The 24,586-nt window shown below is 38.1% G+C and overlaps 5 protein-coding genes across 6 annotated transcripts; 1 reads left to right on the plus strand and 4 right to left on the minus strand.

Annotated features, from left to right (window-relative positions):
• Positions 1-1,541: 1,541 nt before the first annotated feature.
• On the minus strand, positions 1,542-2,759 carry LOC113356145. Its single transcript, XM_026599178.1, has one exon. The coding sequence runs from the start codon at positions 2,559-2,561 to the stop codon at positions 1,695-1,697; it is 867 nt and encodes a 288-aa protein (XP_026454963.1). The 5' UTR covers positions 2,562-2,759; the 3' UTR covers positions 1,542-1,694.
• A 79-nt stretch (positions 2,760-2,838) lies between these two features.
• On the plus strand, positions 2,839-7,142 carry LOC113356144 (actin-related protein 6-like). 2 transcript variants are annotated; one of them, XM_026599177.1, is made up of 8 exons: positions 2,839-3,668; positions 4,605-4,815; positions 4,888-4,951; positions 5,419-5,503; positions 5,636-5,686; positions 5,777-5,839; positions 5,941-6,083; positions 6,645-7,142. In XM_026599177.1, the coding sequence occupies exons 1-7, from the start codon at positions 2,977-2,979 to the stop codon at positions 6,068-6,070; spliced, it is 1,296 nt and encodes a 431-aa protein (XP_026454962.1). In that variant the 5' UTR covers positions 2,839-2,976; the 3' UTR covers positions 6,071-6,083; positions 6,645-7,142. The 2 variants fall into 2 exon arrangements, with proteins under 2 accessions (XP_026454962.1, XP_026454961.1); XM_026599176.1 differs by having other exon boundaries at positions 5,941-6,076.
• A 457-nt stretch (positions 7,143-7,599) lies between these two features.
• Positions 7,600-9,403, minus strand: LOC113359435 (BTB/POZ and MATH domain-containing protein 3-like). The gene is made up of 4 exons (XM_026603069.1): positions 9,012-9,403; positions 8,236-8,582; positions 7,829-8,107; positions 7,600-7,697 (listed from the first exon to the last, which is right to left on the minus strand). The coding sequence occupies exons 1-4, from the start codon at positions 9,401-9,403 to the stop codon at positions 7,600-7,602; spliced, it is 1,116 nt and encodes a 371-aa protein (XP_026458854.1).
• A 1,522-nt stretch (positions 9,404-10,925) lies between these two features.
• On the minus strand, positions 10,926-16,819 carry LOC113359436 (BTB/POZ and MATH domain-containing protein 3-like). The gene is made up of 2 exons (XM_026603070.1): positions 16,577-16,819; positions 10,926-11,171 (listed from the first exon to the last, which is right to left on the minus strand). The coding sequence occupies exons 1-2, from the start codon at positions 16,817-16,819 to the stop codon at positions 10,926-10,928; spliced, it is 489 nt and encodes a 162-aa protein (XP_026458855.1).
• A 3,564-nt stretch (positions 16,820-20,383) lies between these two features.
• Positions 20,384-21,023, minus strand: LOC113359437 (BTB/POZ and MATH domain-containing protein 3-like). Its single transcript, XM_026603071.1, has 2 exons — positions 20,685-21,023; positions 20,384-20,593 (listed from the first exon to the last, which is right to left on the minus strand). The coding sequence occupies exons 1-2, from the start codon at positions 21,021-21,023 to the stop codon at positions 20,384-20,386; spliced, it is 549 nt and encodes a 182-aa protein (XP_026458856.1).
• Between the last annotated feature and the right edge of the window lie 3,563 nt (positions 21,024-24,586).

Genomic DNA, 24,586 nt, shown 5'->3' on the forward strand with positions numbered 1-24,586 from the left:
CCAAAGACCGCCAAAGCCCGCTTTTTATACGGATAGGCCGGATCGGGCCGGACAGGCCACTATTTTGAAAATTTTTTTAAGTTTAAATTTTCAAATGAACGGTATTAAATACAATATCCTTTCCTTTCCAACATCACATATCGTAAGTGATAATATTATTTTATATTTAAATTACACTGACAAATTTTTAATTTTAGCCTATAATAAATAATTAATTAGAGTACAATAAACTTTCTAATAAGAAAATATATTACCATTAATGTTTTGAAAAGGTTAATTATAAGTAAAAACAATTATATATTTTATTTTTCTTGACACAAAATTGACAATTATAAAACTGTAACTTTTAAGTCTTTTTAAGAGGATATTAAATGATTAATGGCACATAGAAGGCTTTCAGGCCGGGTATCAGGCCGGGCATCATAATTAATCGCAAAGCCCGAGACCGCCCAATAAATTAATCCAGGCCAGACCGGGTAGCCCGCAACGGGCCATAACAGGCTTTGGGCAATTTCAGGTACATGCGGGCTTGGGCGGGTACGGGCAGGCTGAGTTTTTTCGGGTAATATTTACACCCCTACCCTAAACCCATTTCTCCCGAGTCCCCAAGCTCAGAGTTAGGTTGTGTTTGATAATGTTTTTTTTTTTTTACGAAAAGCACTTCCAAAACCTATATATGTCAATATTTTTTGAAATTAGTGTTTGATAAAAAAACAAATTAAAATGCTTTTATCCAAAGCACTTCTCAAATTCCTAAACTTTTAAAAGCCGGGGAGGATGAGCTTTTAAAAGCTACAAAAGCATAAGCTTTAATCCCACCTCAATTTAATGCTTGATTTATCTATTTTATCCCTATTTTATTTTATAAATGATAAAAAAGATTATCCTTAAATTTATATATACAATCAAATTTTGATTTCTTATATTTTATTCTTTAAATATTGCTATTTTTTATTTTCAAACTATTTTATATACCCTTTCATCTAGTTTGTCAATATTAAAAATAAAAACAAAATATTAAATTAAATATATATATATATATATATATATATATATATATATATATATATATATATATTAAAAAGTGATTAAGTAAAGCATTTTTTCTAAATCATAAAAAATAGTGACAATTAGTAAATTTAATATCATATATATTTATATTTAACAGTAAAAAGTTTAATTATTTATAAACCCAATAAAATTGAATAAAACTATTTTCACAGATATGTTTGTTTTTATCATTTGCTACAACAACAATGATTGGATCTGATATTTTACCAAACATATATTGGTTGCTTTTTTTAGTCTGTTTTAATTTTAATTAATATTTTAACAAACGTCTAACTGGTTTTTTTCACAGCACTGCACAACAACACACAGCTGACTTTTACAAAAACGGGAGCAATACCAAACTAAGCCTTAAACTCGTTGATTCACACACCAGCTAGTTATTATTTACCAATTGCTACACCTAAGGTCAAATCTGTCTACGGCTAACTTATCTTTTGCCAGTGGAATTGCATGCTGTTAGACAACTCAAATAGGATAACAATATCTTTTCCTCTATTTTTCACAATTTTTATTAAGAGCAATTAACACTGAAAGAATACATTTATTTTTCAGACAAACACACATGATCACAAAATCAATCTTAATGTATCTTACACTTGCATAATATGTTATTTCCATACTTGTTATAGTTTGTTTAGGCTTTTAGAAGAGTTTTTTTTCTTCCTTGAAAAAAAATCTCCAACAAGGGGAATAATAGGTTTTTCCTTCTTGATACTTGCCATTTTATTCTTCTTTAGCGTCTTCTTGTCTTGAAAATGATCAAAATAACCTTCTTTCTCTCCCAAACTCAAAACTTCGGCCAGAGATGTCGAATACCTTTCCATTTTCGTTATTTCCTCGCGTATATCATCTTCATGACTACTACCCTCATACTTGTGATCTCCTCCTCTTCCTCCTATACATAATTGAGTACTTCTTTTGGACCCAAGTGCTGCTTTCTCTCCGGCAGCAACAGCTTCGGCTTCCGCCATCTTTGCCATGTTCTTATGGAGCTCGGCATTTAATGTGGCTAAAGCTATTTCCGTCTCCGATTCTCTCTCTTTGAGTAAATTGAGTTCGCGTTTTGTTTCTTCCAATTCGATTTCTAGTTTCTTCAACATGTTTTTCACGGTAGAATTGTCATCTTCTTTAGGTTTTTGCTTAACAGGACCGATACTGCTTGATGTAGTTAAGACTAATGGAAGTTGTGGTGGAGGTGGAGGTGAAGATGGCAGTATAGAAGCTTTAGACGGTTGTGCTTCTTGGTTTTTAAAATTAGTATTAATTACCGTTTGCGGCTTTGGTGATGACGAAAAAAATACTCCGGCTAGAAGGCGTTCATCGAAAGTTGCCACTGCTTCTTTCACGGAACGGAATGCACGCGATGTATCAACTTTGGCGTCATTGTTAGTACTATGGTTGTCATCTACTGAAGTAATTTCCTGCTGGTCAGGATTTTCGTGATCAAAAGAAGCAGGCTGTTGAAGAAGGGATTCCATATAGGATGTCATGTTGAGGTAGATAGCAGCTAGCTAGAATGTGAAAACAAAAGAAAAGCGCAGAGGGTTTTTGATGCGTATTTGTTTGGGTTTCTTTGCTTCTACTTCAATGGTAGATGGAGAGTGAGGTTGAGATGTTTGAGAGGTGGAAGGGAAAGGGTATGGGAAACCGTTGTTTGAAGGTAAGTCATTTACATGTTAGGGTTTGGTGGTGGAAGTAGACGACTTACCTAACCAAGTACAATATGTGCACAGTATAATAAATTAGGACTATTGCCAGGGGCGGGCCTTCAAAACTAGTGGTAAAAATCCCACAAAAAATCGACTTCGTTCTGTTCCTCTCTCGTTTCTCAACATTTTCTCTTGTTCCTCTCTCTTTACAACTACAGGGCAGTTCGGACTGAAGCCTAGATAAACCCCTAAACCAATGTCAAACATCGTAGTACTCGACAATGGTGCTGGTCTATGCAAAGCTGGAATCGCCGGTGAAAGAGATCCATCAGTAATAGTACCCAACTGCCTAGGTCGTCCAATCGCTTCAAAAAAATGGCTAATTGCAGACCAACTCCACACCTGCGAAGACCTAACATCAGTTTCCATCCGTCGTCCTTTTGATCGAGGTTACCTTATAAACCCAGATTTGCAAAAAGAAATCTGGGAACGTATCTTCCGTTCTTTACTTCACATTGATCCTACACATTCTACACTCCTTTTGGTTGAACCTTTGTTTAATTTACCATCGATTCAACGTTCTATTGATGAAATTGTTTTTGAAGATTTTGGATTTCAGTCTTTGTTTGTTGCTGATTCTCCTTCTTTAGTTCATTTGTATGAAACGAGCCGGTGTAGAGGGGATGAATTGTTAGGGAAAGGGCAATGTAGTCTTGTTGTTGATTGTGGGTTTAGTTTTACTCATGCTGCTCCTGTTTTGCAAAATTTTACTATTAATCATGGTGTCAAAAGACTTGATTTAGGTGGGAAGGCGTTGACGAATTATTTGAAAGAACTTGTTTCGTATCGATCGATTAATGTTATGGATGAGACTTTTATTATGGATGATGTTAAGGAGAAGCTTTGTTTTGTTTCTCTTGATGTTCCGCGTGATCTTCAAATTGCCAGGTACGAATTAATAACTCAGAAATTGTTAATTTTGTACATAGGAAATGTAGAATTTATCATTTTTAATTAGTGCTGGTTAATAGCTTGATATGGGCATCTTCATGAATGAAATGTAGAAATCAAAATAATGTTCATGGTCACTTGAATTTGATAGTAATATATATGAAGGCAGCTGGTTAAATGAAATGTTTGAAGGAATGGGTCATTGTGAACAGATTTTATCTATCCCCTGTAATTAGAGTAAATAACATGATATGCTATATTTTTGCGGAAACAACTATTAGGGTGCTGGTTTCTACTGAACCTAAGTGATGTAGTTTGAGATTTTAAATAGGATGATCAAGTTACGGAAGTATGACTTGTTTGATATATGCAGGGGTAGCGAATGACTTTATAGTGAGTACAGATAGGCCGTGTAACATGATTTGCTTGATACAGATTACAGACTGAGCCTGAAACGTCTTATGCACGATACTTGTTTGTCATGTGAATCATATTTTGTACTTGATATAATGATTTTAGAAGGAAGTTCCTCTAATTATGCCCGACATTGTAGAGGTTTTGTCCTCTAAGATAGGAAAATGCTCTTTATCATGAACAAAAATCGATCAGGTGGCTAGGATTATTATCTGATGCATACTGAATGGGACTGTTAGGGGCCTGCGTTTCCTTTTATTTATGTAATGGTGCTATTGTTTTGATGATTCTTGCTCATATGAACTTAATCATGTCTTGGATTTGTGAGTAAGACTTGTAGTGATGGGTGGACTTTGTTACCGTCTTTCCATGTTAAAATGGCATAAAATTCTGTTCAAATCACTAATAAGTTATCCAGAATTGATGGCTATTGACCCTTATTTTCTTATGATAACTTGGCAATTTTATCCCCGGTAAGAATTACACTGTTAACTCCATTGTGGGCTTATGTGTTTGCAGGAGTCGAGGAAAGGACAATCTGTTCAGGTCCTCGTATGTCCTCCCTGATGGTATCGAACATATGAAGGGTTTCGTAAAAGACCCTGATCAAGCAAAGAGATACCTCACTCTAGAGGATGGGTTGCCTCTGGAAACAAATGAAGATATGAATCGTCCTCGGAGTAATAAAGAAAAAGCAGAAGAAAGGAAGAAAGTTGATTTGACAAAAAATGTAATATTTCCACCTTATTAATAGTAGTCTTGTAATGTTTGCATCTCATATTGCTTCCTTATTTCTGTACAGGAGTTTGACCTAACCAACGAGAGGTTTCTTGTTCCTGAGATGATTTTTCAGCCCGCTGATTTGGGTTAGTATTATGGTTGTTGTCTAGGATATTCTGAAATTTATTAAGATAACAAATGGTATGCTCAAGTATATGTTGGTGTGTACAATTGTGGTGAGCCTCTATGACTTGGGAGCATATGCTGATCCGCACTTCAGTCATCATCAGCAAGAATTAGCATATTCTGATAAAACTTATATTTCAAACTGGTGATATTGATAACCCAGAATTTTTCTAATTCTGTGCATCAGTTGGGGGTTAAGTAATATATCTGAATATGATACTACTAATGAGAGTAAATTCATAGTAGGGAAAAGTCACCAACATTTAGTCCTCAACTCATTTTAATGTGGGTCCACTAGTTCTGCAATTATTATATGGAAGTGACACTTGCAGATGATGATTAACTTTTTTTTACAATATGTTAGACAGATCTAGATGAGCTATAAAAGAGCTAAAAGTGATCTTCAGTCTCTGAATTATTTTGGCAGGAATGAACCAAGCTGGACTAGCAGAATGCATTGTCCGAGCTGTTAATTCATGTCATCCTCATTTACATCCAGTACTCTATGAAAGGTTCTTCTAAATTTTTCTTTTGTTAATACACTCATCAGAGTTTTAAGTTTCAGGGAACTTTTGAATTATTTTGCTAGTTATCCTTATTCATTGAAATGCTCATTCTTTTCTTTTTCTTCTTTGTGTTGGTAGCATCATTTTGACAGGGGGGAGCACTTTGTTTCCCCGGTTTGCTCAAAGGCTGTAAGTTTTCTCTCACTCGGTCATCTTCTCTTAGTTACTTTTCTGACATTTATCATCAAAGAAATTTGATTTAATTTTAACTGCATGTAGAGAAAGGGATCTTCGGCCGCTCATTCCTGACGATTACCAAGTGAAGATTACTACTCAGGAAGAGTAAACTCCGCTTCCCTTTAGATTGCTTTTTGCATATTTTATAAGTGTTCACACCAAGTCCTTTCTGGTATAATCTCACTTTCTCTCTTGTTACATGCCAGTCCAATATTAGGGGTATGGAGAGGGGGGTCACTTTTGGCATCTAGCCCAGATTTCGAGTCAACATGTGTCACAAAATCTGAATACGAGGAGTATGGATCTGCTCGTTGTCGCAGAAGGTTTTTTCACTGAGCTGAGGTGAAAGGTTCATTCCTAATACTTCTATTTCTAGCTAACGACATGCATATATAAATGATTATCTTCTATATTCTGGAGTCATAAGAAGAGTTTGTCCAATGTGCATGTTCACATTTTGAGCTATAACCCTTGTCAGAACATCTATCACCAAGGATACTGCGAAACATGAACCTATAAAGTGAAACAAATCATAATGACCAACATTTCTCCCCCTGCATTCCTTCCTCTTCTTGAAGAGCATTTCCCTGAGCCAGTAACTTAGTTGTCAGTAACCCAAATATAATGAACCAAACAAACAACAGATTGAATGATCCCATCACACCCAATATTAGTTTCCAAATATGAAATTTCAAATTTGGTTTTGTCCACTTTTCGCGGAGCACTGAAACAGACCATCTCAGAATTCACAGTATAGGAAATCAAGTTAAGTAACTGCCACGTAACTCTTGATCAGAATACTTCAGATCCACAATCCATTGTAATGGCACTAAGAACAAGAACACCTGCTTAAATTGGTAAAACACTCACGAGAGATAACCTTTTTTTTTTGTTTTGTTTGTTTCTCTAGAGCTTGGAGTTGGCTCTTTCTCGCCTATTTGAAGGTCGTCACATATTGGAGAACAAGCTGCAGATTTATCAATCAACAAAAGATCTGAGAGTTATGGTAACTTCATAGGTCAACTGCAAGCATTGCTGAAGAAGATGTTGCAAATATATCTATGTGCCAAAGCAAACAAGTCTTGTTCTGGTCCTTCTCTTGCAACTCCCATCAGTGGTTCTCTGGACACGGAACTCAGGGATATGATATGGTTTTGAAGATGCTTAATTAAAGTCGGTTGCTGCCAGTTTATGATTTAGGCCGTCTTAACTATAGATTCTTTAGCAGAAATGCGTGGTTTATGCTTGTTGTCTATCAGATCTTATTATATATTTTAGTGTATACATGATAAGTTCTTGTTTTAGGTTTTATTATATATTTTGTTTTCAGGTGTTGTAAATATCAATCTGTTCTGAAAACATATTTGCGGGAATGAAAAATTACAAGGTTCAAGCTTGTTGGGCTTTATCTGGTTTTTGTTTAAAAGGTCGGAGCCATAACTAAACCCAAATTTCTTTGTATTTGCTTGTATGATGATGCTATAACCAAAGAATTCCTCTTTGTTTGATGTAGTTTTTTGCGATGATCAGTGTTCTTAACAATTTTGTCATCGAGGTGAAACCACCTCGAAGCTGTATACTTAGGCTAAGCAAGCTTGACTCACTAGTAAATTAAACGTAATGCTAGTATGTCAAGGTGGCTGAGAATCGAAACTGGAGGCTGACATCAAAATTATAAGACCCCCCTTTCAATTTAAAATTGAAAAAAAATCGAGTACGTCCACTTTATAACTATGTAATTCACTGTTCTTGCACACTTTAATGTCACAAATAAGAAATTAGACCTATGAAGCCCATGTTGGTGTTGGCGTTGCTGGTCTTGCTGTTGTTGTTTTCAACATTCATTTCCAGCAAAGTATTTGGCTTCATTTTTTATCTACCACTGCATTAGTCTTCAACAGATCTGTCAGTAGTGAAGGACACCACTTCTCCAAATGTGCATACCCATCAGATTTCATAACCTCTGCACGTAAAACATTTAACGGGTAAGAAAATAGTTGTTTAACACAAAACTGAACAGACACATTTGGTATTCCTCGTGAAATATATACAAATGTCTAACTACTTTATCAGAGCTCTAAACACAACATTTACCTCTTATATTTTCGGGTTTAGCTGCAAACTTTAAACAAACATTTTTCAGTTCCTGACATTGGTAACGTTCTGCTAGGGCCAGTGTATCTGCCACAGTACTTGCAGCTATTTCTTCACATAATTTTGCCTCACACATGAGTTTCAATCTAGCAAGATTATAATGATCTGCAGCAGCTAACAGATGTTGCGCGATTGTAGTTGAAGTGCAAAGGGAATCTGAATCAAAAAGTTCACGTGTTTCAGGAAGTTCATTTGAGTACAAGAATAACAACATGGCCTGCAACACATCATATAATTATAAGGTAGCCGTACTGGTAAATTTATACATAGAGGTAAAACACAAATGATATTGTACTTTTTAGTCCAAAGCATGAAAAGAAAACAATGAATTCTGGAAAGCCTTATCTTGAAGACAAAAGGTTCAAACTCTTTAGTGACTACCGCTTCCTTGTCTGGATTACCCACTAATCCAAAAAACTGAGCTCTGAATATGGGGGATCGAGCTGCAAGAATTGACTTATGGGCTCTGAATTTTTTATTGCCAACCTGAAAAGTAATATCAGAACCAATTTCAGACTGCAACAAACTCTTGAGATTCTGAGCCACATCTGATGGCGGTACAGGAGTGACATAATGTTTCCCTTCTTCAACACGAGTTTGCACTATTCCGACTGTACAATGAATTATAAGACAATCATCCTTGAGATAATCTGAGGTCTCCAACTCAGACCTTTTCATATACTGCGAAAATCCCCTGAAAATGAAATTAATCCGTATAGAAACGTCATTTATGCACTAGGCCGCCCTGAATAGAAGAGATTTTAATGAATTGTGGAGTAGAATGAAAAGTAAGAAGAAGCTAGGAGTACAGAATATCAGTTTGATTCTCCTTTCTACTGATATTAGTACAATAATACCCAATTCTAAAGAAACTAGCTTGTCTACCTAAATAGAGCGGTAAATGTTTAGACAGCTTCATAGAAAGATGAACTTTATTCTAAATGCATTAACAGTTCTGAAGCTTTTGCACTGCATACAAGGCGAATCCATGTAATGCAATTTAAATGCCTAAAGAGGCGAAATTACTATCATCCTAGTTTCTAAACAGCTTGAGTTACCCATAAAATAGCTAAAGGAATCAACACAATTTAATAAGCATAGGAATCTGAAGACACGTACGTACCATATTGAGTTTCCTGCTTTAAATGTTACTGGAGATTTAGAACTGCCAAGACATTGACCTTTTCTGTTTTGGTTCTGTAGGTTCAATTCAAACAATGCCCTAACTTCTACTTCTCCAGGGCTTTCCAGATTGGTGTAAAAGGATACCGACTCCTTGCTAGCTTGATCATAACCGTCTGGATAAAAATATATCATCCAATCATGACCACCAACCGTGAATTTGCCACTGGTCTTGTATTTACCGACTCCCATTCCCTTGGCTAGAGAATATCCATTTATCTTAAACTCATGAGAACCTTTCACAGTCTCATAAAACAACTGCGACGAAGACATCTCTTGATCATTAGTATTAGACTTTGAAACTCTCTGCCTTTTTGCTGCATTGGGGGCCATGATGATCTGCACTTCAGATATTCAAACTGACGGAGAACGGCCGTGAAACAAAGAAAAAGATAGTAAAAGTTAATGAGAAAAAAAAATCTATTCGTAAGAAAATTCTTGATTACCTAACTTAAAATCCAAGTAATTCTAATCCTAAAACACTTGCCCAAAATATAAATAAATTTCAAAAACAAAATCTGCCAAGAAGTATGTTCTAAATCAGCAATTGAGATTCTCCTTTTTAACCTCTTATGTTTGTATATGATCATTCGAAATCAAGTCAATAATCCCCAACCCTTAATTCTCCCGGGGTTAAGAAAAAGACAAATTGTATAAAATTTTTGTAAAGTTCTGTAGAATATGTAATGTCCATGTAGCTTCCGCTTGAAGTTTTTATCTCCTGCAAGAAGACGGGTAGAGTTTCTATGGTGTGCATGCATGGTAACAAAAATGTCGGCATTTAAGCCTACTCTATTGTGGGCCCTATTTGATCATCATCTATGAGATTGTAAAATATTGAACCCAGGACTAATCAAACTAGTATTAACATTTGGATTGTCGTACAAGTAAAGAGCTCTTTGGTTTGATGTATTCCCCTGTTTTTTTAGTATAATAACGTCTCGAAATCTAGAACTTTAGCAAAACTATAATGATTAGCCTAGCTGCACTTGTTGTTCATGTTGAAGATCTTCTATGGAGTGGATCAGAAATCTACAGCGTTAACATGAAGTTGTACGTAGTTGTAGTCCAATCGACCTTGGTTTCACTCTGATGAACATTTTGATGGTACAAAAGAAAGCCATCGGCTAAAAAAAGAAGGGTAACAGCAGGAAGGGACAGCGTTGAAGTTGAACAAAAGCTCGTCAAACTCAACCTAAGCAATCTTGATTCGCTGATCCACTAAATTAAACTTAATGCTAGTAATACATTTCGAGGTGGCGGAGCTTTCAAAATCGAAGGCATAGATCAAAATTATATGACCCTCTTTCAGTTTAAAAGAGAAAAATACCTACACTTTATAAATACATCAAATACTATGTAATTCACTGTTCTTGTACCACTGTAATGTTCCAAACACGTCAACATATTTACCAGAGAAACTTATTATTTACCATAAGCTGACCTGCTTAGTTTCACAGACGATCACTCTCACAGGCTACAACTCATCAAAAATTACTTAATCACAAAGTCAGAATAGTCATAAATCAGCCCTGTGAGGCCGGTGTTGGTGTTGCTGGATGTTGTTTTTGACATTCCTTTCCGGCGAAGTATCGTGCTTCATTTTTTATTCTAGCATTGCACTAGTCTTCAACAGATCGGTCACTAGTGACTTCTCCAAATCTGCATACCCATCAGACTTCATAACCTCTACACGTCAAACATTTAATGGGTAAGAAGATAATCGTTTAGCCCGAAACTGAATAGAATAGACATACTTGATACTCCTCATGAAATCTATACAAGTAGCTAACTATTTTATCGGAATTCAGAAAAAGAACATTTACCTTTTAAATTTTCGGGTTTAGCCGCAAAGTTAAGACATGCAGTTTTGTTCCAAGCATTGGTATAGCTCTGCTAGTGCCAGTGTATCTGCCACATTATTTGCAGCTATGTCTTCATATAATTTTACCTCACACATTTGTCTCAATCGAGGAAGATTATAGCGATCTGCTGCAGCTAATAGATGTCTCATGATTGTAGTTGAAGTGCAAGGAGAATCTGAATCAGAAAGTTCATGTGTTTCAGGAAGTTCATCCGAGTACAAAAATAACAGCATGGCCTGCAAGACATCATATAATTATAATTATATGGTTAAAATTAAGGCACTGGTAAATTATACATAATGGTAAAATAAAAATTAAGGCACCGGTAAATTATACATAAAGGTAAAACATAGATAATACTGTAATTTTGAATCTAAAACATGACAAGAAAATAGTGTTAGTTATTGAAGACTAATTAATTATTTCTTAAAGTTAGCCTTGGTTATTTAGGGAAGGGGTTTCCTAAACCGGTTAGAATTCTTGGTGGCCAAGTTTGTAGCCTATATAAATAGGTAGTTAGGCCTTGTAGAATTTGTACATTGTGTAGAAAACGATTAAGAGATCGGTGAGAGATTTCTTGTATAGCTTTTAGGGCTAAAACTAGGGTTTCGTTGTGAGAGCATATTGGTGAGGAACAAGAGACAAGGTTATCGTCTCGGGTAATTGTTGTGGTGTAACCAAGGGTTTGCTGGGATTCACACGACGTTGAAATCGTTTTTTCTTCATAGTGGATTTGAGTTGGTGCGGCTCAAAGTGGACGTAGACAATATATACAAGTTGTATGTATTGGTCGAACCATTGTGTCTTGTGAGTTGATTTATCTTTCTCGTATTATTATGGTTGCTTGTGCTTGGTTTACTTATTATTCATCATAATATCTCAAGATCCGTTATTCCGCGGTTGTCAGTGAATATTCCCTAAGAAAATTCTGACAACTGGTATCAGAGCTCGGGTTAGAGCTGTAGGGTTTATCGTAGTACGATTGGAGTGGGAGTTATGGGTGATAATAACGAAAGTATGGTAGCTAGGGTTAAAGTTTTTAATGGGAAGAACTTTGTGTTTTGGAAGTCTCAGATGGAAGACTACCTATATGAGAAAGACCTTATTGATCCATTGGGTGGAGTTGCGAAAAAGGGAGCGCGCAAAGACGATGAATGGACAACTCTTGATCGCAAGTGTGTAGCCGTGATCCGTAGATGTCTAATGGAGGAAGTCAATAACGTACAAGAGGAAACTAGTACAAAGGATCTTATGGATAAACTTGAAAAGTTGTATCAAAAGTCATCAGCCTCGGGGAAGATTATGTTGTGTGAACAATTATTTAATCTGAAGATGCAAGAAGGCGAAGCGATTTCAGCACATCTTGGGAAGTTTAAATCAATTATTTCTCAGCTTTCAAAAGTTAGTATTACTTTTGATGATGAAGTTCAAGCTTTACGGTTGTTGTCGTCATTAACAAAGAGTTGGGAGACTGCAAGGACAACCATAAGCAATTCTGCAGGGAGCGAGAAGTTGAAGCTTGATGATGTGCAACAAAGGTTAATTGTTGAAGATGAGAGAAGAATTGAACAAGGTTATGTTTCTAGTTCTTCAAGCTCGGCTTTAAGTATGCATGAAGAAGATAAAGGCAGGAGTTCAAATAGGAACAACAACAACAAATCCAGATGGAAGTCTAGAGGGAAGTCTAGGGGAGATCTCAATCTCGACCTAGAGGTGTTGTTGAGTGTTGGGCGTGTAATAAAGTAGGACACTTCAAGCGCGATTGTCCGGAAAACAAAGGTGCTAATAATGGTGGAAACAAAAGTAATCAAGAAGAGGTCAACGTAGTTGCAGCTGCGGAACCGGTGAAGGTCCTTGTTGATAACACGAAGGTGATTACGGAAGGTTTTCTACTACTCTCTGAGGACAAGCAAGATGATTCTTGGATTATAGACTCGGGAGATTCTTTCCATGGAACAGGTGATAAGAGTATTATGATCTCTTATAAAGAAGGATACTATGGCCAAGTATTCTTGGGTGACGGTGAAGCATGCGACATCATCGGTTTGGGTGATGTGATCTTGAAAGTCAATGGTTCGACATGGAAATTGAAGGATGTACGACACGTTCCAAATTTGAAGAAGAACTTGGTGTCTGTGGGTCAAGTTTGTGATGATGACTGTGAAGTTGTGTTAACGAAACACAATTGGAAAGTAAAGAAAGGGGCTATGGTGTTAGCTCGTGGAGTTAGAGTCAATACTCTATACCGGACTTCGGATGGAACTACTTTAGCAATGGCTAGTAGTGGTGAAGACACTAACTTATGGCATAGAAGATTAGGGCACATGAGTGACAAGAACATGAAGATTCTATGTTCGGGAGGATATCTACCTAAGGTGAAGTATGTTGATATAAGTTTTTCTGAAGACTATGTTCTTGGAAAGCAAAAACGAGTTAGTTTCAGCAGAGGAGGAAGAGACTTGAGAAGTGAAAAACTTGATTTGGTTCACACGGATGTATGGGGACCAATTGATGTTGCATCTCACAGCGGGTTCCAGTATTATGTCACCTTTATTGATGATCACTCAAGGAAGGTGTGGCTTTACTTCATGAAGAATAAGTTCGAGGTGTATGAACTGTTTAAGAAGTGGAAATCTTTGGTTGAAACAGAAACTGGTCTGAAGTTGAAGTGTCTAAGGTCAGACAACGGTGGTGAGTATGACAAAACAGAATTCTCACAGTTATGTGCTACAAATGGAATTCGTTTGGAGAGGACAGTTCCAAGGACACCACATGAGAATGGAGTAGCATAACGTATGAATTGGACGTTGAATGCACGTGCTAGGTGCATGAGGTTGCAATCTGGTTTGCCCGAGACCTTCTGGGTACATGCAACAGAGACGGATGCTTATCTAATTAATAGGACACCTAGTAGTCCATTAGATATGAAGATACCAGAGGAGGTTTGGACCGACAAAAAGGTAAATATTTCCTATTTGAAAGTTTTTGGTTGTGTTGGTTATGTTCATCTTAGTCCCGGTGAGAGGTCTAAGATAGGTGCTCAAACAAAGAAGTGTATATTCCTTGGTTATGGAATTAACGCTTTTGCGTATAAACTTTGGGACTATGAGGGTCACAAAGTTATTAGAATTAGAGATGTCACTTTTAATGAGAATGAGTTTTACAAGGACAGGAATACAACACAAGTTGAAGATGTCAGGTCAAGAAACGTCGATAAGGAGTTGTATATCGATATTGATGATGTTTCTAGAAGAAGTGTGGAACACGAAGAGCATGATGTTGCTGATGGAAGAGAAGTACAAGTTGAAGAGACTTCTACTGCAGTGGGGGTTATTCCTACAGTTTCATAAGAAGTACGGAGATCGTCAAGAACTCCTAAACCAAACCCAAGGTATGCTTTGAATTATCTATTACTTACAGATGGAGGCGAACCTGAAGATATTAAGGAAGCACTAGAGGATGATGATTCAGGCAAGTGGAAACTTGCTATGGAGGATGAGATAAATTCACTTGATGAGAATGACACTTGGGTATTAGTAAAATTACCAAGAGGTAAGAAGGCGTTGCATAACAAGTGGGTTTATCGGATGAAATCTGAAGCAAATAGAGATATTCGCTACAAGGCGAGGTTGGTTGTGAAAGGTTTCCAGCAAAAACCTGGTGTTGATTACAACGAGATATTTTCTCCAGTTGTGAAGATGACTACTATTCGAGTAGTGTTAAGTCTAGTGGCTTCTGAAGATCTCTACCTTGAACAGTTGGATGTAAAGACAACTTTTCTTCATGGTGACCTAGATGAAGAAATTTACATGAATCATCCAGAAGGATTCATAGTAAAAGGAAAGGAAGAGATGGTGTGAAAGCTAAAGAAGAGTTTGTATGGTTTAAAACAAGCCCCGAGACAGTGGTACAAGAAGTTTGATAACTTCATGCATAGAAGTGGTTACTCACGGTGTAATGCAGATCATTGTTGTTACTTCAAAAGGAATGGTTCTGACTACATCATATTACTACTGTATGTGGATGATATGTTGGTTGCCGGAATATCTCTACAATAAGTTGAGAATTTGAAGAAACAATTAGCAAGTGAGTTTGCTACGAAAGATCTTGGTGAAGCAAATAAGATTCTTGGTATGAGGATCATAAGAGACAGACCTAAAGGTGTACTTATCCTTAGTCAGGCTGAATATATTGAACGAGTGTTGAAAAGGTTCAATATGGAGAATGCTAAACCAGTTAGTTCTCCACTTGGAAGTCAAATTCGTCTTTCAAGTATGCAGTGTGCGAAGACAGATGAAGAAAAGGAGTACATGGCTAACGTACCATATTCTTTGGCTATTGGGAGTCTAATGTATGCTATGGTGTGCACGAGACCGGATATTGCACATGTAGTGGGAGTAGTGAGTAGATATGCAAGCAACCCAGGAAAACAACATTGGGAAGCTGTGAAGTGGATTCTCAGGTATTTGAGAGGTAACACAAACGTACCATTGTGTTATGGAAAATGTGGTTCTATTTTGAGGGGTTATGTGGATGCAGACTTCGCAGGTGATATAGATAAAAGGCGAAGTACGACCGGTTATGTTTATACTATGGGGTCAGCTGCAGTGAGTTGGAATTCAAGGTTACAGAAGTTGGTGACATTGTCTACTACGGAAGCGGAGTACGTAGCGGTGACGGAAGCGAGCAAGGAGATGATTTGGTTACAAGGATTATTAGCTGAGTTGGGCAAGGAACAATGAGATAATGTTCTGTTTAGCGACAATCAAAGTGCTATACATTTAGCCAAGAACTCAGCCTATCATGCTAGGACGAAGCATATAGATATACGTTATCATTTCATTCGGGATCTCTTAGAAGAAGGAGAGTTGAAGCTCGAGAAGATTCTTGGTTCGAAGAATCCGACGGATATGTTTACCAAGGGAGTTACATCAGACAAGCTAAAGCTCTGCAAGGCTTTAGTTGGTCTCTCAGAATGAGGATCTGGGAGGGGATCCGCACTAACAAGGAAGATGTTTTAGCACCGTCAATCCAAAGTTGAAGAATGGAAGACAATCAATAAGTCTTCAAAGTGGGAGATTGTTAGTTATTGAAGACTAATTAATTATTTCCTAAAGTTATCCGTGGTTATTTAGGGAAGGGGTTTCTTAAACCGGTTAGAAGCCAAGTTTGTAACCTATATAAATAGGTAGTTAGGCCTTGTATAATTTGTACATTGTGTAGAAAACGATTAAGAGATCGGTGAGAGATTTCTTGTATAGCTTTTAGGGCTAAAGCTAGGGTTTCGTTGTGAGAGCATATTGGTGAGGAACAAGAGACAAGGTTATCGTCTCGGGTAATTCTTGCGGTGTAACCAAGGGTTTGTTGGGATTCACACGACGTTGTAATCGTTTTTTCTTCATAGTGGATTTGAGTTGGTGCGGCTCAAAGTGGACGTAGACAATATATACAAGTTGTATGTATTGGTCGAACCACTATAAATCTTGTGTCTTGTGAGTTGATTTATCTTTCTCGTATTATTATGGTTGCTTGTGCTTGGTTTATTTATTATTCATCATAATATCTCAAGATCCGTTATTCCGCGGTTGTCAGTGATTATTCCCTAAGAAAATCCTGACAAATAGTCAAAATTAAGCCTTACCTTAAAAGCAAAAGGATCTAACTCTTCGACAACTACCGTTTCCACGTCTGGATTACCCACTAGTCCAGAAAACATAGTTTTAAATATAGGAGATCGAGCTGCAAGAATCGTGTCTGATTGAGCTACATGAACAACATAACGTTTTTCCTCTTCAAAACGAATTTGCACTATGCTGACTGTACCACGTATGCTAAGACGATCATCTTTGAGATAATTAGAGGTCTCGAACTCTGACCTTTTCATATATTTCGAAAATCCCCTGAAATCAATCCGTATAGAAACGGCATTTATGCACTAGGCCGTCCACAATAGAAGAGTTTTTAACAAATGGGGAAGTAGAATAAAAAATATGAAGAAGTTAGGAGTACAGAATATCGGTTTGATTATCTCTATTAATATTTGTATAACAATATACCCAACTTTTGAAGAAACTGTAGTGACTACTGGGATGCTAACTGGTTTTTTTTTTTTTTTTTTAGTAACTGCGAGTCTAGCTAAATAGAGCAATAAATGCTTAGAGGGATTAACAAAAGTTGTTAAATGTGCCAAGCCGTATCTGGTTCTAAACTCTAAAGTTTGACGCGGGCACGCATGACCTTTCTTCCAAATGCATTAATTAGTTCTAAAGCTTATTGAGACTCCTCCATGTGAATGAGTTGCGTCAGGCCAACTTGCACTGCCTAAACAGCGCGAAATTCCTAGTCTACTACTACTATATATCCTAGTTTCTAAATAGCTTGAATTACCTATATAAAACAGCTAAAGGATTCAACATAATTCAAGAACTAGGAATCTGAAAACATCGTACGTACCATGAGTCTCCTGAGGTAAGCGTTCTTGGAGATTTAGAGATGCAAAGCCAATGATCTTTTCCGTTTTGGTTCAGTAGGTTTAATTCATACGATGCCCTAACTTTGCCAGGGCTTTCTAGCCTAATCAACACGGATATGTACTCCTCTTTAGCTTGATCAAAGCCGTTTGGGTAAAAAAGTATAACCCAATCATAAATTTGCCACTAGTCAGGGGCTGACCAATTACTCCCATTTCCTTTGCAAGAGAATATCCGTTTATCTTATGCTCATGAGAACCTTTCACAGTCTCATAAAACGACTGCGACCAAGACATCTCGGACTTTGAAACTCTCGGCCTTTTGCCATGTTGATTTTTAGATATTGAAACTGACAGAGAACGACCGTGAAACAAAAGAAAAAATTTGTAAAAGAACTACAATATATAGATGTTATTACCTCCTACTACTACAACTTCTATTCCTAAGAAAATTCTGATTACCTAATTTAAAATCCAAAAGTAATTCTAATCCTAATAGCGACTGCAGCAGTGGTGCGAGTATAATCAAAGATCAAAGAGGGAAAAAAAGACCAAATTTTGAGTTTAGTCTGGTGTGTGACGCTACGGTGGAAAGAATAAATTTGGTCAGACGTACATTATACGTTCGCCTGGTGTGGGGCGTGGACTATACCAACGCCTGGTGTGGGACGGGGATTATACGTTCGCCCGGTGCAGAGAAATTCAAAAAAAAAAAAAAAAAATGAAGAAAATGGGGCGGAGGTATTAAGCCCGCCCCATGCAATTGAAAGTTTTAAACAGTGGGCGTTGGTATAAACCACGCCCCACACAAAAGAAAAAAAAAAATCAGGCGTGCACTATACGTTCGCCTGATATGGGGCGTGGACTATACGTCCGCCTGGTGTCGGACGTGGAGTATACGTCCGCCTGGTGGTGGGGCGTAGACTATACCAACGCTCGACTATATTTGGGTTTAGTCTTGGTCCCAGACCAAATATACTCTGGGTTTTAGTCGTCGATCAAAATTTGATCGATAGTACGTTCCACTACGTCTGTTCAAAAGACCAAATATTTGGGTTTAGTCGCCCACTGTGGACGCTCTAAAACACTTGCCCAAAATAGTATAAAATTTCAAACACCTATATGTGAAATCCGCAGTTTCTTGCACAACTGTAAATAATGTTCCAAACAAGTTAACAAATTTTTTGCTAAGTTATAAAGTGCACTTTTCGAGCTCGTCATCTATTTGCCCAAAGCTGGCCTGCTTAATTTCACAGCCTATCACTCTCACAGGCTGCAACTCACATTCAAGACTTCAAAAAAGAAAGAAAAAAGATTTAATCAGTGCTCTACTTGAATCCGGAACACAAACTCAGTTAACAGGAGTGGCACTAGTGTCAACTCCAAGAATAAAACACCAGTAGACCACTTGTTGCCGGCTTAATAGAGGCTGCCTTGGGAGCAGCTTATCCAGCCTGAGTCAGTTAGATCAGGCATCCAGCAGTCGGTAGTTCGGCGACTCACTTGCTGGGTGCAATTAAAAGCCTGTATTGATTATAAGACTACACACTTTACTAGTTAAAAAAAGGTTAAAAAAATTACAGCAAGAAGGGTAAAGCTTTATTAAATGAAAAAGGAGAACAGAAGGAAAGGGCACTGGTAAATTAAAGCAAGAAGGGACTGTGTTTAAATCGCACTTTTGTTCGTAATCAGGCTAACAAGCTTGATTCACTGGCGAAAATCCAAAAGCGGAGGCAGAGATCAAAATTTAAAACCCCTCGTTCGATTTGAAAGAGAGAAAAAAATCAAAGTATGTGCACTCTACAAGCCATTAAATACAACTTATAAATTATTCACTGTTATTGCACACTGTAATGTTCTAATAATGCTTTTGCTAAGTAATAACGTACAGTTTTCGCACTCGACGTCTTTACTGAAGGAACTTACTATTTACCAAAAGCAAACCTGTTTAATTTCACATAGATCACTCTCACAGGCCACCACTCATCCAAACTTAAAGTCAAGAACAATACAAAATTTTCCCTATGACGCCAGTGTTGGTCTTGCTGTTGTTGTTTTTGACTTTCCTTTCCAGCAAAGTATTAGGCTTCATTCTTTATTTACCACTGCATTAGTTTTCACATCTCCTGCATGAACAAAAACGGTGCATGGTAGCAAAATCCAACTTGTATCAACATTTGGAGTGTCCTACAAATGAAGAGCTCTTTGGTTTGATGTATTCTCATAGAGATCCCATGTTTTAGTACAGCATGAAGGGACTGTGTTGAATTCGATCAAAAGCTCGTACTCAGGCTAAGCAAGCATGATTCGCTGGTAAATTAAACTTAATGCTAGTAATACCTTTCGAGGTGGTCGAACATTCAAAATCGAAAGCAGAGATCAAAATTATAAGACCCTCTTCCGATTTAAAAGAGAAAAAAATCGAGTACGTACACTTTGTAACGCATCAAATACTATTTAATTCACTGTTCTTGCACACTTTTAACGTTCCAAACACATCATTAACGATTTTTCCAAGTATATAAAAATGCACTTTTTACGCACGCGATATTTACCAGAGAAACTTATTATTTACCAAAAGCTAACCTGTGTAATTTCACAGATGATCACTCTCACATGCCACAACTCATCAAAAATTACTTAATCATAAATCAGCCCTGGGAGGTTGGCGTTGGTGTTGCTGGATGTTGTTTTTGACATTCCTTTCCGGCGAAGTATTGGGCTTCATTTTTTATTCTACCATTGCACTAGTCTTCAACAGATCAGTCACTAGTGACTTCTCCAAATCTGCTTAACCATCAGACTTCATAACCTCTACACGTCAAACATTTAATGGGTAAGAAGATAATCGTTTAACCCGAAACTAATACAAGTAGCTAACTGTTTATCAGAGTTCAAAGTACAACTTTTACCTTTTAAATTTTCGGGTTTAGCTGCAAACTTTAGACATGCAGTTTTCAGTTCCAGGCATTGGTGTAGTTATGTTAATGCCAGTGTATCTGCCACAGTATTTACAGCTATATCTTCATATAATTTAGCCTCACACATTTGTCTCAATCGAGCAAGATTATAGCAATCTGCTGCAGTTAATAGATGTCGCATGATTTTAGTTGAAGTGCAAGGAGAATCTGAATCACAAAGTTCATGTGTTTCAGGAAGTTCATCCGAGTACAAAAATAGCAGCATGACCTGCAACACATCATAGGATTATAAGGTTAGTGGCCCTCATAAACTTATAGATAGTGGTAAAACATAATGCAACTGTATTTTTGAATCTTACCTTAAAAGCAAAAGGATCAAACTCTTCAACAACTGTTGTTTCCATGTCTCGATTACCCACTAGTCCAAAAAACATAGATTTAAATACAGGAGATCGAGCCGCAAGAATCGACTTATGGGCTCGGAATTCTTCACCGGCAACTTGAAAAGTAATATCAGAACCAATTTCAGATTTCAGCAAACGCCTGAGATTCTGAATCATATCTGATGGAGATACAGGAATAACATAACGTTTCCCCTCTTCAAAATGAGTTTGCACTATGCTGACTGTACCATGTATGCTAAGACGATCATCCTTGAGATAATTTGAGGTCTCCAACTCCGACCTTTTCATATACATCTTAAATCCCCTGAAATTAAATTAATCCATGCAGAAATGTCATTTATGCACTAGGCCGTCCACAATAGAGTTTTTTACGAATATGTATAGACGAATTGGGGAGTTGAATAAAAGATGAATAAGAAGTAGGGAGTTCAGAATACCACTTTGATTCTCCATCTCTACTAATATTAGTACGATGTTACCCAGCTTAGGAAGTCTTGGATTTGATGATAATTCCCTTGGAGATTTATGTTCTCCAGGATCCATATATATAAAACTCCAATAATATCTTTTGTGTTTACAACCAAATTAAAGGGAGATAATCTCCTAAAGATAAATAAGGTAACAAGATAATATAAACTCTATTACACCCCCTTAGTCTGAGCGGGAGAGGAACAAACGCTGAGACTAGAACGAAAACGAACAAATAATTGTCGAGGAAGCCCTTTGGTGAAGATGTCAGCATACTGGTTCTCAGAGGGGACGTGTAAGACTTGAATGGCACCAATAAGAACTCGTTCACGAACAAAATGTATATCAATTTCCACATGTTTGGTGCGTTGATGTTGAACAGGATCTCCAGACATATATATCGCACTGACATTGTCACAGTAAACAATGGTAGCACGTCGTAGAGGTAGTCGGAGCTCTAGAAGAAGGTTGCGAAGCCATGTTGTCTCAGCAACCGCGTTTGCTACTCCACGGTAGTCAGCTTCAGCACTGGATCTAGAGACTGTTGCTTGTCGCTTGGAGGACCAGGAGATGAGATTGTCACCAAGAAAGACACAAAAACCAGATGTCGATCGTCGAGAGTCAGGACAACCCGCCCAGTCAGCATCAGAGTATGCAGTTAGGCCAGAAATAGTGGAAACCGAGAGAAAGAGTCCGTGGTGGGTGGTGCCCTGTAGATAGCGAATGATTCGCTTGAGAGCATGCATGTGGGGCTCACGGGGGTCATGCATAAATAGACATACCTGCTGAACTGCGTATGCAATATCTGGCCGAGTAAAAGTTAGGTACTGCAGAGCACCTGCTAGGCTTCTGTATAAAGTGGGATCCGAAACAGCTGGGCCAGAGGTGGCACTGAGCTTGGAATCTGTGTCGACCGGAGTAGTCACTGGATTACATTTTGTCATAGAGGCACGCGCAATGATGTCCTGTGCATATAAAGATTGAGATAAAAATAATCCATAGGATGAACGAGTAACAGTGATTCCCAAAAAATGATGTAGAGGACCAAGGTCAGACATTGCAAATTCTCTCTTCATCAAATCAATGAAGCGGCATAGGAGAGCATCAGTAGAGGCAGTCAAAATAATGTCATCAACGTATAAAAGTAGGTATGATGTTTCGGACCCTGATTGATAAACAAAAAGTGATTGATCACATACACTGCCGCGGAAACCACAACTTATGATGAACTTGGCAAATCTCTGAAACCACGCCCGGGGAGCCTGCTTGAGGCCATAAAGTGATTACGCAATTTACATACGTAGTCCGGGTGATCAGGGTCAACAAATCCCGGAGGCTGATGCATATATACTGTCTCGGTTAGATCTCCATGAAGAAAAGCATTCTTGACATCCAGTTGATGTATGGGCCAAGACCGTGATGTAGCAATGGTGAGAACAGTACGAATAGTAGCAGGTTTGAAAACCGGGCTAAACGTTTCAAAACAGTCAACTCCAACTTGTTGAGATTTGCCATTGGCAACAAGACGAGCCTTGTGTCGCTGTAATGATCCATCAGCATTATATTTATGACGAAACAACCACATGGAACGAATAACATGAGCATCACGTGGTCGTGGTACAAGTTCCCAGGTGTTAGTTTTCAACATAGCATTGTACTCGTCATGCATGACAGGATTCCAGTTAACGTCCCTAAGGGCATACAAGTGAGAGCGAGGAAGAGGAGAGATAGAGGGAGAGGTTTGGATATGAAGGTTGAGACGATTTATAGGGCGGAAAATACCACGGGAGGCACGAGTGGTAGGTCGAGAAGGAGTTGTAGGGATGGTAGGGGCCGAAGGAGCTGTGGCTGATGGTGATACTGTATTGGTATCGGTAGTTGGAGTGGAGAGAGTGGGACGTTGTTCTGTAGAAGGGACCGAAGGACGCTGTGCTGTAGAAGAGGAATTTGGAGTGGAGGGAGTGGGACGCTGATCAGTGGAAGCAAGAGGTGGCAGAAGTGAAGGGGGACCAGTGGACGGAGTTGTTGGCAGAAGGGGAAGAGTTGCAGGAGGTTCAGTGGACGAAGTAATGTGTTCAGTGGGCGAAGGAGATAAAGAGGAAGTTGAAGGGGCGGAAGACAAACGCTGAGTTGTTGGGCCAGAGGGAAGGAGTTTAAGACGTCGGTGAGGTGGTGTGTAGGGATGTTGGGCCGGAGGGGAAGAGTTGTTGAGCTTTTGGGCCGGAGGGACGGAGTTGACAGTAGGATTGTAGGAAATGTGAGGGGAATGAAGGGGAGAAGGAGAAGATTCATTTTCGGATACAAGTGGTGGAGGATCACTGAAGGGGAAGACATTCTCGTCAAAATTTACATGACGGGAAATGATGATTTTGTTTGTGGTAAGATCAAGGCAGCGGTATCCACGTTGGTTGGGAGGAAAACCAAGGAAGACACATCTAGTGGATCGAGGGGCAAGTTTGTGAGGAGTTGTGGAGGAGAGATTTGGATAGCAAAGACAACCAAAGGTACGGAGATGGTCATAAGTTGGTTGGCGTTGATAGAGAATAGATACGGGAGATGAAAAATGTAGGATTTTTGTGCGTAAAATGTTATGAAGATAGACATCCATAAGAAGTGAATAGGCCCAAAATTTTGGTGGAATGGATGCATGGGACATAAGGGTGCGGGTGATATCATTGACACGGCGTATCATGCGTTCGGCCTTGCCATTTTGAGAGGAAGTGTGGGGGCAAGAGAAGCGAAAAACAAGACCATTATTACGAGCAAAGTTGTGAAAGGAAGAGTTGTCAAATTCACGTCCCATGTCGCATTGAAAACTTTTAATTTGACGCTCAAATTGGGTTTGAACAAGAGAGCGAAATTCCAAAAATTTGTCGTAGACTTGGGATTTGAATTTTAAAGGATAAACCCATAGATAGTTGGTGAAATCATCCAACAAGATAAGATAATAGAGAAAACCGGTATCAACATGTAATGGAGATGTCCATAAATCACTGTGAATGATATCAAAAGGAGCAAAAGTATGGGAATTGGATTCATAAAAAGGTAATCTAACATTTTTACTAACTTGACATGAATGACAAAGTTTATAATATTGATTTTTATTACAATGAATAGAATTATTGGTACGAAGAGCATCTAAAACAGCCTTGCCGGGGTGACCGAGACGGTTATGCCATATATCTGGCGAGCAAACAGCAAGAGAAATGGGAGAAGGATGGGACGATATTTGTGTTGGTATGGCAGAGTTGGTGATAGGGTAGAGCTCCCCGGAACTATTGCATCGAAGGATAACTTTCCTCGAACTCAGATCCTTCACAGAAAAACCAGAGGGATCAAACTCAACAGACACATGGTTATCAGTGGTGAATTTACGAACGGAAACCAAG

Source organism: Papaver somniferum, chromosome 3 (genome assembly GCF_003573695.1).
Source record: "Papaver somniferum cultivar HN1 chromosome 3, ASM357369v1, whole genome shotgun sequence".
Lineage (NCBI taxonomy): Eukaryota > Viridiplantae > Streptophyta > Magnoliopsida > Ranunculales > Papaveraceae > Papaver > Papaver somniferum.

Coding starts and splice junctions, on each gene's coding strand:
- LOC113359436 (XM_026603070.1), bottom strand. CDS start 16,819: ATGAAAAGGTCAGAGTTCGAGACCTCTAATTATCTCAAAGATGATCGT. Junction 11,172..16,576: donor TAGATCCTTTTGCTTTTAAG/GTAAGGCTTAAT, acceptor GATGTCTTGCAG/GCCATGCTGTTATTTTTGTA.
- LOC113359435 (XM_026603069.1), bottom strand. CDS start 9,403: ATGGCCCCCAATGCAGCAAAAAGGCAGAGAGTTTCAAAGTCTAATACT. Junction 8,583..9,011: donor AAAGCAGGAAACTCAATATG/GTACGTACGTGT, acceptor TTTCATTTTCAG/GGGATTTTCGCAGTATATGA. Junction 7,698..7,828: donor TAAACCCGAAAATATAAGAG/GTAAATGTTGTG, acceptor TTTTACGTGCAG/AGGTTATGAAATCTGATGGG.
- LOC113359437 (XM_026603071.1), bottom strand. CDS start 21,023: ATGTATATGAAAAGGTCGGAGTTGGAGACCTCAAATTATCTCAAGGAT. Junction 20,594..20,684: donor TTGATCCTTTTGCTTTTAAG/GTAAGATTCAAA, acceptor GATGTGTTGCAG/GTCATGCTGCTATTTTTGTA.
- LOC113356144 (XM_026599177.1), top strand. CDS start 2,977: ATGTCAAACATCGTAGTACTCGACAATGGTGCTGGTCTATGCAAAGCT. Junction 3,669..4,604: donor CGTGATCTTCAAATTGCCAG/GTACGAATTAAT, acceptor ATGTGTTTGCAG/GAGTCGAGGAAAGGACAATC. Junction 5,840..5,940: donor AAGATTACTACTCAGGAAGA/GTAAACTCCGCT, acceptor GTTACATGCCAG/TCCAATATTAGGGGTATGGA.
- LOC113356145 (XM_026599178.1), bottom strand. CDS start 2,561: ATGACATCCTATATGGAATCCCTTCTTCAACAGCCTGCTTCTTTTGAT.